Here is a 17285-nt window from a genome sequence, read left to right as displayed (position 1 = left end):
GGGACTCGGGCTGCCGCTGGCCCGGCCGTGCTGCTCGGGGCGGGGCGTATCCGAACCGAGCGCGCGGAGGGCGGTGAAGCCGCCGGAGTCTGGTGCAAAGCCAAAATCCCCGCGTGAGAAGCAGCGCAAGTGCTCGGAAAGGGTGTGTTTTTGTCCCTCTGTGTGTGCCTGTGACTGCTTTCACTTTCGAAAAGAAGCAAAAGTGGCATTTCCCTCCAAGGAGGGGCTCCAGCCCAGACACCCCCAAGAACGGCAAAGGGCTCCATTCCTTGCCCATGGCGGCTCCGCTGGGAATCTTTCCCAAGTCCTGCCAGCCTCCCGGTGGGAAGGAAGGAAGGGGGCCGGTCTGGACCCGCAGGCGCTAGAACCTCACTCTGGTTACTCCGCTCCCCTTTTCTACCCTCCCTGAAAACTGAGCTGAGTGTTGGGGGGGGGAGGCGAGCAGCGGAGAGGTTCCACAAAAGACACACCTTTACATTGTATTGTGGAGTGGAGAAGATGGATCGAGTATATCCAGAATAAATATGGGACTAAAAAGTTTCACTTAGCATTCGAATAAGTAGTGGATTTATATGATGTATAACTAGCTTGTAGTTATTTTATTAAGAGTTAAAGTGCGATAGAATTTAATATTTTATTGTTGTTTGCATATTTTAGATTATGTTTGTATTTTTATACCCTGTATTTAGCTCTGGGAAGTTGGGGGGGGGAGGGGAGGGGAGAGTTGGGGAGGTTTGGGGAGAGGGGAGGGGGATGGGAGGGGTTTTGTATTCAAAAATGTACTGTAAAACTTTTCAATAAAAAAACACCTTTACAGTATACAAAATTTTATTAAACAACTGAAACGCCACGAGGACACTCGACACTAAACAGAAACACTTTCAGAGGAGCCCAACGACATCGGGCGGGGAGGGGGTAATCAGGAGGTGGGGGGCAGGCTAGGCGTAGAGGTCCTCCCGGTCGGCTGAGTAGACCTCCCCCTCCTGCAGGAGGGCAAAGTTGAGGAAGTGGGAGGGGCGATGGACCTCGTGGTAGAACTCCTTCGGGTTGGCCAGCTGCAGCTCGTACTTCATGTTGGGGTCGTGCCGGACGCCTGCAAGGGAGGAGGAGGGTCCTGCTCTAGAGCCCGAAGGCAGCCTCACGCGCCCTCCCGCCCCTGCCATGCCTCGGGCCCCCCATCAGGACCCACGGGAGGGCTCCGCACTCACCCATGAAGTTGTAGTTCCAGGAGGCCTGGGCCGGCACCATGAAGAAGCCGAGGAATCGGTCGGAGAGCAGCATCTGCACCCGCTCGTAGTGGGAGGGCAGGTAGCCCTTGGGGTTATTGCCCTTGTCCGTGTTCTGCCGGCCCCACTCGTAGCCGCTGGGGGTCAGCTTGTAGGCCGTCAGGGTGCAGGAGCCGGGAGTGAAGCTGCGAGAGAAGGGGCCGGTCAGCAAAGGGGGAGGGGATCGACTCTGGGGCTCTCCCCCCCCAGCAGACGAGCGAGCGCCCGGAGTCACCTGCAGGTGATGATGATGGTCTTCTCCCCGTCCCAGGAGGGGTTCTCGGCCATGACTTTGGCGTGGGTGGTGACGTCCTGTGGGGAGAGCTGGGGAGACTCGTTGGGCTGGGTGTGAATCCACCCCAGGGGCTCCATTTCCTGCGTTTGGGGCAGAAGCCGCGGGTCAAGCAGGGTCAAGAGCACGGAGGTCCTGCCTACCTGCTGCCCCCCCCCCCAATGGGGCACTCGCAGCAAGATGGAAGTGCCCAACTGCCTCCTCTGGAGAAACAAAAGGTCCCTGCCACACCCCCCCCCCACAAACCTGGGGCACCCCAAAGAGATTACTTGCCTTGAGGTACTCATGCTGGGGCAGCTGGCCGGGCAAGTGGACTGTCTGGTGGGTTCCCCACTGAGGCACCATCACAATACACCGGATCTCCTTCACCTGGGGGTTGTCTGGGGGACTCACCCCATAGAGGTACCCTGCAATCTGGGGGGAGAGGGAGGCCGGGTCACCTGGCCACTCGCAGCCGAGGGTCTTGGCAGAGGGAGGGAGGCAGGCCGGGCTGCACCAGGAACTCGGCTGAACTCCTGGGATGTGTGAAGGGACAAAGCATCTGGGCTGCCCCTGCAGAGTGTGCGGGCACTCTTTGTGGCACCCTCAGGCACGGCTCAGTCAAGGAGGCCCTGGCCGTTTTGGCCTTGTCCTCCCCTTGCAAGGGCCCACTCGAGTCGAAAACTGGATGCAGCAGAGAAGAGAGGAGTGAGGCTCTTGAGCTAAAACCGAGAAGGCCAGAGGAGACGGCCCCCTGGAAAGGGTCAAGGAGGCCTGGCTGGAGAGGGCAGCCAGGGGCACCTGAGCTCGCAGGTCGGAGATGCAGATGAACTTCTTCAGGACGTTCTTGGGCAGGATGTAGGTGTAGCCAGTCTCCTTGATGTCGTCCGAGGAGACATAGATGTGGTTGGTCCGCAGGTGCAGGTTGGCCGCGGAGATGGCCCTGGGGGGAGGAAGCGAAGTGGGTGACCGCCTGCTCCAAGCGGCACCTGAGGAGGGTGGGGAGGCAGCCCCCCTCCCTCCGGGCTTCCGCCGCCCACCTGACCCGCCACTCGGTCTTGGAGGAGAAGGTCTGGGTCTCGTAATTGCTGGTGGTGGAGGTGATGATCTCGTCGCCGTGCTTGTTGACCGTCCGCGTCTGGGTGGCCGTCAGCTGGCTCTGCTCCTTGGTCTGCTTCTCGATCTCCGCGATCTGCTGCCGCTGCTGGGAGGGGGCCGAGATCTCCATGCCCAGAATGATGTCCCGGATCTCTGACTGGGTCAAGGAAGCCACATTCACGCTGGCAAAGAGCGAGCAGGAAAAGGTCAGGGCTGGCCGACCGAAGCCTTCGGAGCACCACCCTAAGGGCTTCGGGGTGCCGGTGGAGATTCCCCTGGCCTCAAGCTGGCTGGCAGGCAGGCCGGGACCCCCCTCCGTGCCACCAGGGGAGGTCGAGAGAGCCACGCGGCCACCTACTTGTTCTTCTTGCCGTAGTCGGCCAAGATCAGGTCCTTCAGCTGCACCTCCACTTTGATCCACTCCTCGTCAGTCAAGGTGGGCCAGATGTGATGAGGCTCGGTGATGGTGGTCTTGTCCGGCTTCAAGATGACTTTGGCCCGATCGTTGTTCACGTGCAGCGCCCGCAGGATGAGGATCAGGCGGGAAAAGGCCTGGGGGAGGGGGGGAAACGGGATTGGCATCCCACGCGCACCAGGGGGGCAGAGGCTGGCTCACGTCCAGCCGGCCCTCCCAGCGCGCCCGTGTGGGAACGGCCAGGAGGCTCACCGTGTAGGAAGAGATGGTCTTCAGCCAGTCATCGTAAAGGTTGAAGAGGACCATCTGGGGTTCTGTCGCCTTCAAGATGAGGTCCCCAAACTTCTCCACCTTCAGGCAGGCCTGGAAGGGCAGCTGCAGTTCTGAGCCTTTGATCACGATGTTGGGGAAGTCCAGCAAGTGCACCTGGCGGGGGAGAAAAGGCCCCCCAGGGGAGGGTGGGGATTAGGGCTCCTGCCGGTCACTGTCCAGAGCTCCAGGCTACGGCCACAGATCCAACTGGAGGAGGAGGAGGAGGTGGCGGCGCTGCCTCCGTCCCATCCCTCCCCCGATGTGGCAGCTCAGCCCCCCAGGGGCTCCCCTTCCTCTCCTGCCCCTCAGCCTACCTCCAAAGGGTCCAACATGCCCTTCCGGGTGACGATGATCTGCTTGGGCTGCTCCTCCACAGGCAGGGACCGGATCAGAGCCGCCACCTCCTCTGCGGTCTTCCACTTGGCCAGCTGGCAAGGGGGGCAGCGAGCGGGATGAGCGAGGGCCGGGAGGGATCCAGGCTTCCCTCCCTCCCTCCCTCCCCCAAGGGAACAGGGGCCAAGACCTCACCTGGCCCAAGCGCTTTTGCCCAGCCCAAACAGAAGTGTGGATGATCTTCAGGAAGAGCTGCCCGGTCCGAGGGTTGAAGATGAAGATGGCCCCGTTGATTGGCTTGGTGGTCAAGTTTCCTTCAAAGGTCTAAGGAGCAGCTGCTGGTCAGAAGGTGCCCAGCCCCTCCCCCGCCCTCCACGTGCCAGGGAGGGGGAGCCCAGACCCCCCCCTGCCCCTCACCTTGTGGATGGTGACCCTGTAGACGTTGGTGTCATCCACAAACCAGATGATCTGGTTGGAGAAGAGCTCCCCGTAGTTCTGGGAGGACAGGTAGGGCTCGGTGGGCTCCGAGGAGTAGAGCTGCAGCCCCTTGCGGATGCGCTCCCTCAGCACGTACAAGGCTGGGTTGGCCTTCATGATCTTGGCCATGGCCTGCTGGATCAGGGGCTTGCTTCCGGGGAACCAGTTTCCGTAGGCGCTGGGAGGGGGGCGGGGAACAGAACGAGTCCCTGAGGGCAGGGACACACACGGACAGACACACACACAAAGGGAACCTGCCTCTTCCATACCAGGCCCAAAGGTGACCGTGCCCTAACGCCACTCTGGCTGACCCACCGAGCCTGCTGGTAGATCCCTGCCCCCCTCACCTGTGCAGGTTGTAGGCCAGGTCAATGGCAATGAGGACCCCGGTGGGGGAGGGGTAGATGCTCATGTTGTCTGTCGTGTAGTCCAGGAACTTTGCCCGGGCGTAACGCTCAATGTCGTGTGAATCGTAGTCTCCCCAACGCAGCTGGATGTCGATCCAGTACTTCTGGGTGGTGGTACTGTCCATCACGTCCCTGGGTGGCAGCAGTGGAGGAGGAGGAGGAGGAGGAGGAGGAAGGGCGGGAGGCCATCAGCATGGGGGAAGCAGGCAGGGCAGCAGGGGAGGAGCCCCCGTCTCCCCCCTCCAGCCCCAAGGGGCTTACTTGGAGTCGGCCAGCAGGGACGGCCGGGAGACGTTCCACTTGTAGGAGGCGAAGAGGAGGATGTCCGCGCAGGAGGAGTTCATCTTGTAGGACTTCCTGGGGTGGATGGTCTCCTTCTGCACGGTCTCAATCTCCAAGGCGTCCAGCTCCTGGTCAAACACCTGGAACCGGAGAGGGGGGAGGAGGAGGGGGGGTTTGACAGCGAGTGGGGGGAGGGGGCCTGAGCTCCTGTGGAGGAGCTCAGCCACCTGGGGCTGCCTTTTGCAGGGCTCCGGAGCCTCCCGCCCAGGAGAGCCAAAGGGTCCCCCCTCACCTGGCAGAGGTCCATGACGATGCTCTCGTGGATCTTCTGCCACAGGTGAGCCCGGAAGATCTGGATCAGGGAGATCTTCAGCGTGGGGATCTTGCCGTGCATGAAGATGCCAGTCAGGTCCAGCTGCACCTGGAAGCCCACGTACACCTGCCGGGTGGGGGGGAGAGAGGTGAGGCCTCATTGAGCTTCAATCCAGAGGCTCTCTTTCCACTGACCCCCCCCTTGCAGGCCCGATCCAGAGGGACACCCCCCCCTGCCACACCGGACGGGAGCATGACTCACGTTGGCCCTGTTGATGGTGGGAGACCACCAGAGGGTGAACCTTCGATTAGGGATCTGGTTGAGACCCGAGCGCTGGGCATTGGTCAGCTTCTTCCACTTCATGGACTCCTCAAAGCCGCTGGCTTTTTCCCTGGGTGGACAGGAGAGCAGAACGCATCAGGCCAGGAGCTGCCCGCAGCCCCCCCACCCCCCAGAGGCCACGGCACGGAGCGCTCCTCCTCACCAGAAGAGTCCCTCCCAGGTGGGGAAGTAGGTGCCCTTGAAGAGCGTGTGCTCCAGGATGCCCTCCACTCCTCCCAGGGCCTGGATCATGTCCGTGCGGTAGTTGTTCAGGTTCCAAAGCTTCCCGTCGTGGCGCTGGTGGGTCCACCAGAAGGGGTTCTGCTTCAGCACCTGGGGGGGGGAGAGAGAAAGGGCCTGGGGAGGGGCCACAGAGCTGGCAGCCCTGGGAGCCCCACGACTTCCACACCACCAGCTATCAGGAGCGGGCATGCTGGGAGGCGAGGGGGCATGCACAAACCTGGTACTGCTTGAAATCCGTCCTGACTCTCCAGCCCTTGTCGTAGGCCAGCGTGTGCCGGTCCTTTTGGAAGAGGGTGTTGATGCGAGGAATGCCCCTGTCCCACGAGTCCTCCAGGTCCTCCAGAGTCAGACGCCTGCGGCAGGGAGAAGGGACCAGGCTGGCTGAACCAGAGGCTGCCTGATCTGCGCCACAGGCCCCACCAGGCCCAGGGAAGACCCACCGGCTGCATTCAGTCCCTTTCAACCTGGGCTAACTTTTTCTGAGCCTGGAACAATTTACAGAGCCAGCCCCTTCGGATCGCGTCACGTTACACGGACGAGTTCAAGACCTACTTTAAGGCCAGTGTGCAAATCCTGCATTAGCCCCCCCAGGGGCCCATCACCCGGCCAGAGCTCTCCTCCCTCTGCCCAGTCTGCCCAAGGGGCATCTTCCTCCCTGCCCGAAGGTCTGCGTCCCCGCGGCCCACCTGTTCTGAGCGATGGCCTCCTGCCGCTTGAGGGCGTATTCGGCCCACACCCGCTGGGAGTCAATGAACTCGCTCTCCCACGGCTGGATGTACCGGTACAGGTTGGGGATCAGCTGGTCCTCCTCGTGGCTCATCCCGGACCGGAAGTGGGTGATGCCCACGTCTGTCTGCTTGGACCACCTGAGGAGCAGAGCGACTGTCTCAACCCAGGGGCTGAGACCGGCCCTCCCCACCGGCAGACAGAGCAGCCGCCTCCTCACCTGAGGTCCGACTGAGGGATCAGGACGTGGCCCATGGACAGCATGCCCAGCCCCCCAAGCTCCTTGGGGGTGTAGAAGACCACGGGCGGGAAGCGGCTGGGCATCTTGGAGTTCAGGCCAATCTTGATCCGAGTCTGGATTTTGTTCTCGCACTTCACCAGCAAGTCCAACAGCTCCTGCGTGTTCACCACGGCCTCTCGGAAGTAGGTCATCAAGCCGATCAGGGCCGTGTTCCACTTGTTCACGATCTGCCAGTGGGAGAGGAGAGGGAGGACGGGAGCTCGGCACTCCCCCTGCCTGGGTCTGAGCCGAGACCTCCTCCCACAACCAGCCTCCCTACCTTGGTGAAGGTGGTGGACCCTGAGGCCATCAGGATCTGCCTGACCCGGTTGTGGAACCTCTGCATGGACTCGTCATCCACTCGCAAGAAACACTGTGCGGTGCGTTCCTTGGTCACCTACAAGAGCAGAGAGCAATGAGCGTTGGGGGGGCACTTTGCCAGCTCCCCCCCCCAGAAGGAAAACCCTCTCCGGAGGCCGCCCACCTCGTTCTGCAAGTTCCACACGCCGTCCTTGTGGGTGAACTCTTCGTAGCTCGTCCGGCACTTGGGCAGGATGCGACATTCAAAGCCGCACATGTTGAAGAGCAGGTTCGGGTTGTCCTTGCTGTACACGGACACAAAGCTGTTCTCCCACTGCACGGTGGTGACGGAGCGCGGCAGCCGGTTCTTGATGTCCCAGAAGACGGCGCGGCCCCTGCCAAGGGGAAGAGGCGAGTTTACGGGCTGGCCCTCCAGCCCCACCCGGGGGCAGCAGGAGGGCAGCCACCCCGCCGGCCACACACTCACAGGTTAACGTCATGCTTCATGAGGCGCATGCGAGCATCACGAGGCCAGCACTTCTTGTTGTTGTAGCCCACAATGTTCTCGTTGTTTGGATCTGGGTGCTCAGTCAGATAGCGCTGGATCAGGTCCCTGGCCTCATCCGCGCTGAACCTGCAGAATGGCAGCCCAGAGGCGTCAACCCTCTCCGCGCACTGTCCCTGGAGATAAGGAGGGGGCTGGGGCCCAGGAGTACCCCCACTGCTCTGTGATACCCCCCATGCTGGCCAAATGGGACAGCAAGCAGGCTGGACAGTCAAAGCAGCCCAACCAGTTGCTGAGAATTAACGTGAACAGAGTCGAGGGCCACCCACAACCAACTGGTGGGAAATGTGCACTGTGTGTGTGTGTGTGTGTGTGTGTGTGTGTGTGTGTGTGTGTCAATTCAGAAACATGCCATCCCTGCCAGGTGCCCCCCACCCCCCAATTTGGCACCTGAAGAAGATGTGGATGCGGTCGATGTATCTGCAGAACAGGCGTATCGGGTGGGCCACCTCTGTGGCCAGGTCCTGGAAGCTGAGGAAGTCGTTGGGCATCTGCGGGGGCCCGGCCATCTCACTGGCCCGGTGCAGGCCAAGCACCAGCAGGTCCATCACCAGCCCGTAGTACTGGACGATGAAGGAGGCGAACTGCAGGCCCCGGATGATCCCGTAGGAGTTGGTGTGGTTCATGTCCTGGGGGGGAGGGGGGGAAGGAGAGGGTCAAGGGCGCCTCCGGGGTTACACCTGCGCCAGGAGGCCAGCAGCCCACTTAGCCTACCTTGTAGTTGATGACCACGTTGTTCTTGGCTGTCATGTAGTCGGCAATGTTGTGGTCGACAATCAGACGCAGCAGCCTGTTGAGCAGCGTCAAGTCGATCTTCTCGTACATCTTCTCAAAGCGGGACTCCAGCATCACATTGCACTCCCCTTCGCTGGTCTCCCACACGTCCTGCAGGTTGTTGATCCCTGGAAGCCCCCGAAAGATTGCAAGGGAGGAAGATTGCAAGGGAGGAAGGGCCCCCTTGGCACCCTGCAGCCAGAGGGGGCCACAGGCTGGCCGGTCACGTCCTTCTCTGCCGTCCCAGGACAACTCGACACTTCCAGCCTGGACCATCCAGCCCTTTCCTCCCTCCACAACCACCGGGTCAAGCCCCCGTCGCCGTCTCTCAGCTTACGCCACCCAGTCTTAGGAAGGGAGGGGCGGTTTTGCCCGTGGGAGCCCACGCCCAGACTCACCCTGGCACCACTTGTATACCAGCAGCGGAGGGGGCTCTGTGTCAGCTGGCTTGATCCAGGGAGGGAAGAGACGTCTCTTGTCTGCCTCGTACCACAGGTATTGGTCCAGGTAGGCATCTGTGATCTTCTCCAGGGGCTCCACGTCATAAACGGGGACCAGGTGGCTGTAGAGGTCCATAAACTCGATGCCCACCTAGCCAAGGAAGGCGCTGGTCAGGGCACTCGTGCGTGAGGCTCTGGTAGGCAGCCACGCCCTGCTGTGAAACCCGACCGAGGCCGCCCTGTCCTCTTGCCCTCTTGCTCACCTCCTTGAAGGCCCGCTGGGTGAGCAGGTGCCGCTTGATGCGTGAAAGGGCCTCGTGAGGGTTGTCATAGGCCTGCTCGATCAGGCCCAGCTCCTCCCGCTGGGACTGGTTCAGACGAGACTTCACGCTGGGGGAAGGAAGTGCACTCAGACCTCTTCAGAGAGAGCGCCGGGAAGCAAGCCAGGAGGCAGGGGAAGCCGGTGGGACCTCCTGCCACATGATCTCCCGGACATAAGAGAACGCACGTGCAGGCGATAAGCTCAGCGCGGAAAAGAGTTGGGGTACAAACAAAGCAGGCCTTTTGACAGAACGCCTGGGTGCTGCGTTGTGTGACCCCGAGCACCCCACCCCTAAGTACCACACGCCCCCTCCCTCCTCAGGGTACCTGTAAGCCTCCTTCAGCCTCTCCAGAGCCAAGATCAGGAGCTTGGTGTCGTGTTTGTAGGAGAGAGGAGGGAAAGGGATCGGGGAGAAGCGCCGGCTCTCCAGCCAGTGCACCGTGGTGGTGTAAACGGCCACGGCCTCCTCTGCGGTGATGTACGGACCGTCCTGCAGACGAAGCACGGCAGGGTCAAAGCCAGGCCACCCACGGCACGTCGGCCTGCCTCCCCCGGCGAGGGGCCCGAGTGGCTGCCCACCTTCAGGTAGTTGTGCTGCCTCTCCTGCTCGGCCTTCAGGTAGAGGCGAGTCAGGCGGCCCAGGTTCTTCTTGCAGACCGTCTTGTCCACAGTGGCCCCGCGGCGGATGCGCTCCCGGTTGTAGTGCGCTGTGTTGGTCCACCAGTCGGCTTTGGCCTTCACGTACCGCAAGATCATGTTCTCGATGGGTGTTGGCAGCCCCGGGACCTGCAGTGGGAGAGGAGGAAACGGAGAAGTTGCACCCCCTGAACGGTCGGCTCCACGGGGTGGAGGGAGGAAGGGAGGGGCGGGGGCCTCGGGGACTTGCCTTCCAAGGGATATTGGCCTTCCAGCACCGCCAGGCTTCGCTCAGGTGCTGCAGGATGGTCCGGGCCTTGTTCTGCTTGATCCCCTCAGGCATCATGTCCAGGATATCGTGCATCACTGCCGCCCGCAGCTCCAGGTCAAAGTGGGACTCTACCCGCTGCTTGGTGACCGTCTTGGCCACCCCCTTTGAGTGGCGGCCTGGAAGGAAGGAAAGGAAGGATGAAGAACAGATCCCCTACCTGGTGGCTCCTTGGACCTCCCAGGAGGCCGCTGGATCTCCCCAGGGTGGCAGAAAAGCTCTCGGCGTCTCTAGGATTCAGGGTCGATTTGGAAGGACTTTTAGGATTTTTAGAGAAAAAAGGGATCAACTACAGCACCGAAGCAGCAAGGGAAACGGGCGAGAATTGCACCAACTTGTCCATCTGAGGCAGAATCTATTTTGGGCTAGAGCTGGAGAGTGTCCTGGATGAAATTTACCCAGCCAGGATTCACAGCAAGTTGCCTTGGCTGGTCTTGTGACGGCTTCCAAGCCAGCAGTGAAGGTGGGGAGTGAGGCCGCTCTTCCCGAGGAGCCCCCCTCTTTCCTGAGGGGCCACTTCCAATCTAGAGCAGTGGCAAGGGAGGGGCCAAGCCCAGGGCTCACCACTAGAGAATGCCAAAGGATTGGCTCTTCTCTCTCCTGATGCTCAGCGTCGCCTGGGGCGAAGCTACTCAGTTACAGATCTCTAACCACGCCAGGCAGGAGAGGCAGTGGAGCATGGGACCTGGTGCCCGGGAGCTATTAGCATCGGGCCGGGGAGGAGGCGTGGACTTGGAAGCCAACTGTTTCCAGAGCTAACCCTAACCCTGTGACGCTTCTGAAGAATTAGTAAAACTATAGGAAATCCTTCCAGGAAAAAAACCCTACAGGTTCACAAACGACCCAAGGCCGTTTGAGGATTCACGAGGGGGCATTTTGCCGACCCCCGTCTCTCGTTTCCCCCCCCCCGATGGGGCTGCTCAAGGAGGCCTGAATGGCCCGACTAAAGGCAGCCGCCAGAGAGGCTCTGCTTACCTTCAAACTGCCTGGCCAGGAGGTTCCCGAGCCAGCGCTCCAGCAGAGGCGTAATCCCTCTCATGAAGAAGAGCCACACGCGCCAGCCTGGAGCCCAGAAACCGCAGCCGGGGCCCTTCCCCACCGGCCCCTACACGAGGGAAGGAAGCGCCCAGTCGGTTTCATGGGGACCTCCGGACACGGCCTGACGCCCAAGTACCCTCGCAACTGCCTGGAGCGGAATGGGCCCACCTGACGTGCGGGTCCCAGGCTGGGGGAGAGGGCCAGTAGCACCCCACCCGTGAGATTCACCTGCTGTAGTGCCCGTGTGTCAGAAAAGGCTCCCCTCTGAAGCCAGGTTGACCTCCTGGAAATTACAGAGCTGTTCAGGAGACCCCCCACCCCGTTAACGATTCTGCACTCGAGCGACTTAACTATTTTTACAGAGTATTTATTTCCGGTAAACGGGGGAGCCTCTTGGGATCCCAGCAGGGGCTAAATCTCCCCGTGGCTCAGCTGCACTCACTGTGTTGAAGCGGTAATAGATGAGGTGCTTGAGGTCCTTGCACATCCGGATCTGCCTCATGAGTTTGTATTTGTACCGGTACATCCCCGTCAGCTGCCCGACGTGAGCAAAGATGTACTGGAGGCCGTCTGCCAGCTGTGGGGAGAGGTGGCAGCAAGGCTTAGAGACTGCGCCCAGCCCAGGGTTCAGCTGGGGGGCGGGGGGCTCGGTGCTCTCTGGGCCAGGTGCAGGGCTGGCAGGGTGACCCAGGGCCTCCCAGGACCCTGGCATTCAGCAGGAGGGCACCACCCACCTGGAAGGCATCCACGTTTCCTAGCCTGTACTGGACGTGGCTGTCCACCACCAGCTTGGTCAGACGCAGCACCTCACGGCACAGGTGGAAGGCGTTGCCAAAGCGAGACTTCTTCCTTTCCTGCCGAGAGGAGACACCCTCAGCAGGGGGCACTGGGGAACCTGGAGGAGGAGGAGGGGGGGGTCCAGCAGGGACAGTCCCAGTGGGTTCCTCTGCCTCCCACCCCCGGGCGCGGTTGCCTGAAAGCAGGACTGGGGGGATGTGCAAAACACCGCGAGGTCCCGGCCAAGGGCGTTGGGGGGGGAGCTGACCTATCCCTGCTGCCGCTAAGGGGCAAAGGAAGGGGGAGGCACCTTGGTGGTGAGGGTCTTGACAGGCTTCAGGTTGAAGTTGTAGTCCAGGTGGAGGTAGTTGAGGTTCTTGCGGTGGATCAGAAGGTTGAGCATGTTGTAGCCCTGGCGGCAGACCTGCAGCCCCACCTCCACCCAGTCCAGCTTGGTGGACTGGAAGAACTTGGTGGCCTTGAAGGAGCGGAAGAGGTACCTGGGGGCGGGAGACGGGGGGGCTGGGCGGGCCATTGTCTCCCCAGGCCCCCGCTCTCTCTTCTGCCCGCCAGCCAGTCTCAGCTGCCCCCTCCTTCCAAGGAGCAGGAGACGCCAAGAATGAACCAGGGTGGGGACTTGGGGGGGCTCTACTGAGTTCCCAGGACCCCCACTCACCTCTTCTTCTGCGCCTTGGGGGGCCTGTGCTTGAGGGCGTTCAGGACGTAGTACTTCAGGAGCTTCTGGTAAGAGACTCGCACCTTCACAGGCTGTCCGGCAGGGCAGTGCTCCCGGTACCTGACAGCCGGGGGGGGAGGGGGGGAAAGAATGCTCTGAGTTCTCCGCCTGTGCGGAACGAGAGCCCCGGAGGGCAAGCGCAGGTTCGGCCAAGGCAGGTGGTGAGAAACAGAGCAGCCATCCGGGGCCTTCAGAAGGAGAGGGGGCTGACGAGCCCTTTCGGGAAGCAAACTGGGCCACCTCAGTTGCACTTACCAGTTCTTGACCAGCGGTATGTCGAGGGCTCGCCGGGTCCGGCCGGAGCGCAAGTTAAAGGGCCGCGGAGCCCAGAGCAGGGCGATGCCGTTGGCCGTGTTGTCCGTGTAAAGAGGGGTCTCCTTGAGGAAGGGCTCCACAAACTCTGGCAGCTCAAACTCTTCGTCGTCCTCAGGGAGCGGCTCCTGGCTCTGGGAGGATCAGACGCGGTCACGGAGGCCCCCGAGGAAACCCACCTCTCCCTGGCCAGCCCTCTGCTAGAAAGGGGGCCGGGGGGCAGCCCTCGAGGGCCGGAGGAGCCCAGTCGCAAGAACCACCGTCCCCTTCGGTCGAGCGGAAGTCAGACCCGTCCCTCTTCCTCCTTTTGACAGCCCTGCTCCCGTTCCTCTGAATTTTATTAAAATGAGCATTTCCCCGATTTCCACCCATTACTCATTTGTTTTAGTCCCTCACGGTGGCTCTTATACTGCCAAAACTGCTGCTTTTACGGTACGCTGTATTTTCGTTTCTACGCGGAAGACCCTCTGGGGTCCCTCCGGAGGCTGAACCGGGCAGGAAGAGAAAAACCCCCAATGGTCTCACCTTAACCGAATGTCTGTGTGAAATGGGGTTGATGAGAGGATCAAAGTAGAAAGCTGGAAGGTCGGGATCCTCAGTCTTGATGAAGACCACGTTGGGGGTGTGATACCTGCAGAGGAGGAAGTGCTGTCAGGACGAAGAGCTTCTCCAGATGCTGCCGTCACCGGGACTGAAGGCCGCCTGATGAACCTCTGAACCCGCCGCCTTGCTGGGCCGCGGCGTCCAGCCTCCTAGCCCGCCTCTCCCTTCCCTCCGCTCCGCTCCCCCACCCCCGCCGACCTCACCAGGTGAGGTGGACGTGATGGGGAAGGTTGTTGTAGAGGTAGGGGAAGGCGATCTTGTACTCCGTCCGGATTGGCTGCCGGATGATGATCTTGTTGATGTCATTGAACTCGTTCCAGTCCTCGTCCCTTGGAAGCCGGAAGAGGAAGAGCTGCCTTGAGGGGGAGGGCTGCTCGCAGAGGCTCCCAGGCTGCCCCCCCATCCCAGCAGAGGTCAAGGGATGCACTCTCTCTCACACACACACACAAAATCCCCTGAAGCCTCCAGGCTCTTTTTTCCCCAAGCCAATAAACTCAGCTGACCACGCCCATTCTGACAGTCACGCAGGGAGGTTCCGCAAGCGAGCCCCCCCCATACACCCCCCATCATGCATTCCCCCAACGCCCGCGAGGCAAAATCTCTGCCACTCACTGCAGGTTGATGTCTCGAACCAGGGGCTCAAACTTGGGCCCCCCGGGGATGGCCATGTTGAGGGCCTTGGAGGTGAAAAAGGCCTTCAGGTCAAAGAGGTAAAAGTAGTTGTCGTCCACGAGGTCTGTGAGGAGCTGGTTGGCCAGGCGGTAGAGGGTGGACATCATGGGGAGGGTGAACTGCCATCGCTGGTAGGTGGAGCCGTTGACGTACCTGCAGCCCAGAAGAGGCCGTGAGGTCCCTGGGGTGGGAGGGGGGGCTGCATTTGGCAACTGCCCTTCCCCACAAAGCCTCTGTTCCGCAGGGGAGAACTGAGGGCGCCGGGGGCTACTCCTGCAGCTCTTCTGGACCCTCCATGAGGTCGGAGCACTAACTGCAGGGACTGAAGACGGCCTCTCTCCTTGAAGCAGGAGACACCCAAGGCCTTTCGCTGACCCAGCAAAGGACCCGCACACCTTGCTCCGGGTTCAAGCCCTGCCCACCTCAGGTCCGGGAGCTGGGACCCCGTCAGTTCTCTGGCCAGGCATGTGAGAAGGGGGGATACCTGGCACCATTTCTTACTCCTCCCCCGCCCCGGAAGGGAACACGTAGGTGTACGCACTTGCGGCTGTCCTTCAGGGGCTGGTGATCATAGAACCAGTCCAAGACGGGAGCGTCTTCCTCTGGGTCCAGCTCCAGCTGGATGGCCTCCAGGGGCTCCACGTCCAGGATGTTGTCTGCGTAGTCGAGGGGGGGCTCTTCATCGTCAAAGGGCGGGAAGCGCATCCGCTTGAAATGCCGCCGGTCCCTCTTCTCCCGTCGCATCATGATCCACATGGACCTTGGGACACATCCAGTTCCAAGAATCAGCCGCGGTGCGGGGCCGATCCTGGCCCTCCTCTGCCCCCCAAGTGCCAGCTGGGGAGGCTCCCTTACCCCCACTGGGCGATGTACACCGGCTCGATCACCCAAGGGATCTCGTTCACGAAGGAAATGGCACCAGTGATATGGTAGAGCACAGGCACGTCACGGATCTGCTCCCAGGGCATCGGCATGTTCTCCAGGAGCTTCAGAACTGCGTGAGGCATGTACTTCAGGGCCCTGGGAGGGAGGGAGGGAGAGGGGAGAAGCACTTGATACCCACCCTAGCCTTAGACTAGCCCCTGCTGGACTCTGGTTGGCCAGCACAGCCATTACAATGCAGGGAAAAGCCTGCTCAGCTACCGGAGTGCAATTCTCAAAACATGCAGGAATTTCGCTGCAAGGAAGAAGCCCAAGGACCTACAAATCCCCTTCGGTCTAGCCTGGTGGGACAGAATGTAGATTTGGCCTCGGAAAAGCGGGAAGAGGGCAACGAACTGTTACGGGAAAAAGACAACTCCGTCCCGGGAAAGCGTGAGGAAAAAAGCTCAAAGGTAACCCTGTCTCAATTTTGTTTGGGGTAAGATGGGGCACAGGGAACTCTGGCTGGCCTCCAAGGTTCTGCTATTGTCGCCTACAACAACACAGCACGCTCCTAGAGTCCCTGCGGCTTCCTGGCCGACCTCAAAGGCCGACCTCCATCGCAATGCCCTGTCTGAAGAGGCCGAGGAAAAGAACTGCTGGCCACTGCCGCAGGCGTTTCCTGGGCTCCAAAGGATTCTCCCACGCGGAGACTCTGTCCGGGGGCCATCTGTAAACCCCCTCAGGCTCACAACCCGAAAAGAATCTGATAGGGTGCGACTAGCCCGCCCCCTCTCTCTTCCTCCTCTGGCCCTGTCAAGGCCACATGCAGATCAGCAAAATGCCCAGCGCATTTTGAACCACGGCACTCGGCCCCTGACCCCTCGGGACATCTAGTGGGCAGCGTCAGACGCCGTCCTGATCGAGCCTCCCGTGCTCTTCAGCCGGAGATCTCCTGAATGAAAACGTACGTGACGGAGCCGAGATGCGCGCAACTCAGCCAAGCCTCCCGCCTGGCTTTTTCTCGGTGGAAAAGCAGCTTCCGCAGTTGCCCAACCTCCCGGTCCAAGCAAGCCGTGGCATCTTCCCCAAGCCTCACCCCAGATACACTCGCTTGTCGTGGCGGAATTTCCTGTTGGTCATGTCTCCGTGGTCACGGATGATCTTCCTCACGTGCTCAGGCGGCATGTCCTCCTTCTGGGCGTCCACAAAGCCAAACTTCCTCTTCTCGGCATAGCGCTTTGCCTGCAGCTGTTGCCACTTGCGGGCTGAAAGGAGAAAGTCTCTCTTCGCTCATCCCTGACGTTCCCCCCCACCCAACTTCCAGCACGGGAGCAGAATCAGAGCAGGGCTGGAAGGGACCTTGGAGGTCTACTAGCCCAACCCACCGATCCAGCGGGAGACCCTTCAGACAAGCGGCTATCCGGTCTCTTCTCAAACAGCCTCTTCCCGTCAGAGGCACGTACCTTTCTCCTGCAATTTCTCCTCCGACATGTAGTCAGGCAAGGGAGTCAAGGGCGTAGGCAGGGGGGGGCAAGGGCCCCGGAAGGGGAACACTCCCGCCATGGTCAGGAAGGCGGCGACCTGGGAGAAGGAGCGGAGACCGTCGCTGGCGGAGAGCGGAGGCGGGCGGGCCCCTTTCTCTCCGCTCCGGTGAAGCTGCCACGATCCGCCTCCCTCCCCGCCCCCCCCAAGGCAGCCTGGGCGGCACCGGCGACTCGGGCGGCACTGCAGGGGGGACGCGGGGGCTCAGCCTACGAGGCGTCTGCAGGGGGACGGATAAGGCTCTACCGAGGCCTAGGATAACCGCCAAGGAAAACGGCCAACGGAGGGCCAAATCCACCCCGCGGAGCTTCCTCGCGACCCGCCTCCTCCTCCTCCTCCTCCTCCTCCTGCTTCAGCTCAGGGCCGCCCCCCGTTTCCCCGAAGGCAGCCGGGAAGGAGGCAGGCAGGCAGGGAGGCCTCCCCCCACCCGGGCAGCGCGGACGAGGGAAAGGCCGGGCCTGGCCCGGAGGGGGCGCACCTGCCTTCCCCTCGCGAGGGCTCCGACCAGGGACTCCCTTCGCTCCTCCGCGCTCGAACTCCGCTAATGGCGGCGGCGAACACCGCTCTGCACGATCCCCGCCGGGAGTGCGCAGGCGCAGGGCTCCGGAAGCGGATGTGGGGGGGGGGCAGGGC

The 17285-nt window shown here is 61.4% G+C and overlaps 2 protein-coding genes across 3 annotated transcripts in view; one reads left to right on the top strand and one right to left on the bottom strand.

Moving 5' to 3' along the window:
* RPA1 (replication protein A1) overlaps positions 1 to 17285 on the top strand; it is a 216070-nt gene that overhangs the window by 46445 nt on the left and 152340 nt on the right. The window lies entirely within an intron of this gene.
* On the bottom strand, positions 811 to 17243 carry PRPF8 (pre-mRNA processing factor 8). 2 transcript variants are annotated; one of them, XM_083348317.1, is made up of 43 exons: positions 17131 to 17243; positions 16574 to 16691; positions 16207 to 16375; positions 15102 to 15266; positions 14788 to 15006; positions 14187 to 14399; positions 13778 to 13903; positions 13497 to 13602; positions 12915 to 13105; positions 12600 to 12719; positions 12234 to 12423; positions 11881 to 12000; positions 11589 to 11723; positions 11084 to 11213; positions 10031 to 10227; positions 9724 to 9930; positions 9471 to 9634; positions 9086 to 9212; positions 8781 to 8973; positions 8323 to 8510; positions 7999 to 8237; positions 7531 to 7677; positions 7228 to 7438; positions 7024 to 7140; positions 6684 to 6931; positions 6424 to 6603; positions 5955 to 6090; positions 5658 to 5827; positions 5435 to 5564; positions 5153 to 5299; positions 4840 to 5000; positions 4519 to 4710; positions 4112 to 4349; positions 3890 to 4018; positions 3676 to 3789; positions 3302 to 3475; positions 2993 to 3186; positions 2577 to 2816; positions 2338 to 2479; positions 1831 to 1971; positions 1501 to 1640; positions 1209 to 1411; positions 811 to 1093 (listed from the first exon to the last, which is right to left on the bottom strand). In XM_083348317.1, exons 2-43 carry the CDS (start codon positions 16671 to 16673, stop codon positions 939 to 941), a joined length of 7008 nt encoding a protein of 2335 aa, XP_083204443.1. In that variant the 5' UTR covers positions 16674 to 16691; positions 17131 to 17243; the 3' UTR covers positions 811 to 938. The 2 variants fall into 2 exon arrangements, with proteins under 2 accessions (XP_083204443.1, XP_083204442.1); XM_083348316.1 differs by having other exon boundaries at positions 13778 to 13930; positions 16574 to 16686; positions 17129 to 17185.

Source organism: Vipera ursinii (assembly GCF_947247035.1).
Source record: "Vipera ursinii genome assembly, chromosome: 1".
NCBI lineage: Eukaryota > Metazoa > Chordata > Lepidosauria > Squamata > Viperidae > Vipera > Vipera ursinii.
This window is presented reverse-complemented; position numbering and strand designations above follow the sequence as displayed.

Coding starts and splice junctions, on each gene's coding strand:
- PRPF8 (XM_083348316.1), bottom strand. CDS start 16,673: ATGGCGGGAGTGTTCCCCTTCCGGGGCCCTTGCCCCCCCCTGCCTACG. Junction 12,001..12,233: donor TCAAGACCCTCACCACCAAG/GTGCCTCCCCCT, acceptor TCCTCTCGGCAG/GAAAGGAAGAAGTCTCGCTT. Junction 5,565..5,657: donor ACCTGGGAGGGACTCTTCTG/GTGAGGAGGAGC, acceptor CTGTCCACCCAG/GGAAAAAGCCAGCGGCTTTG.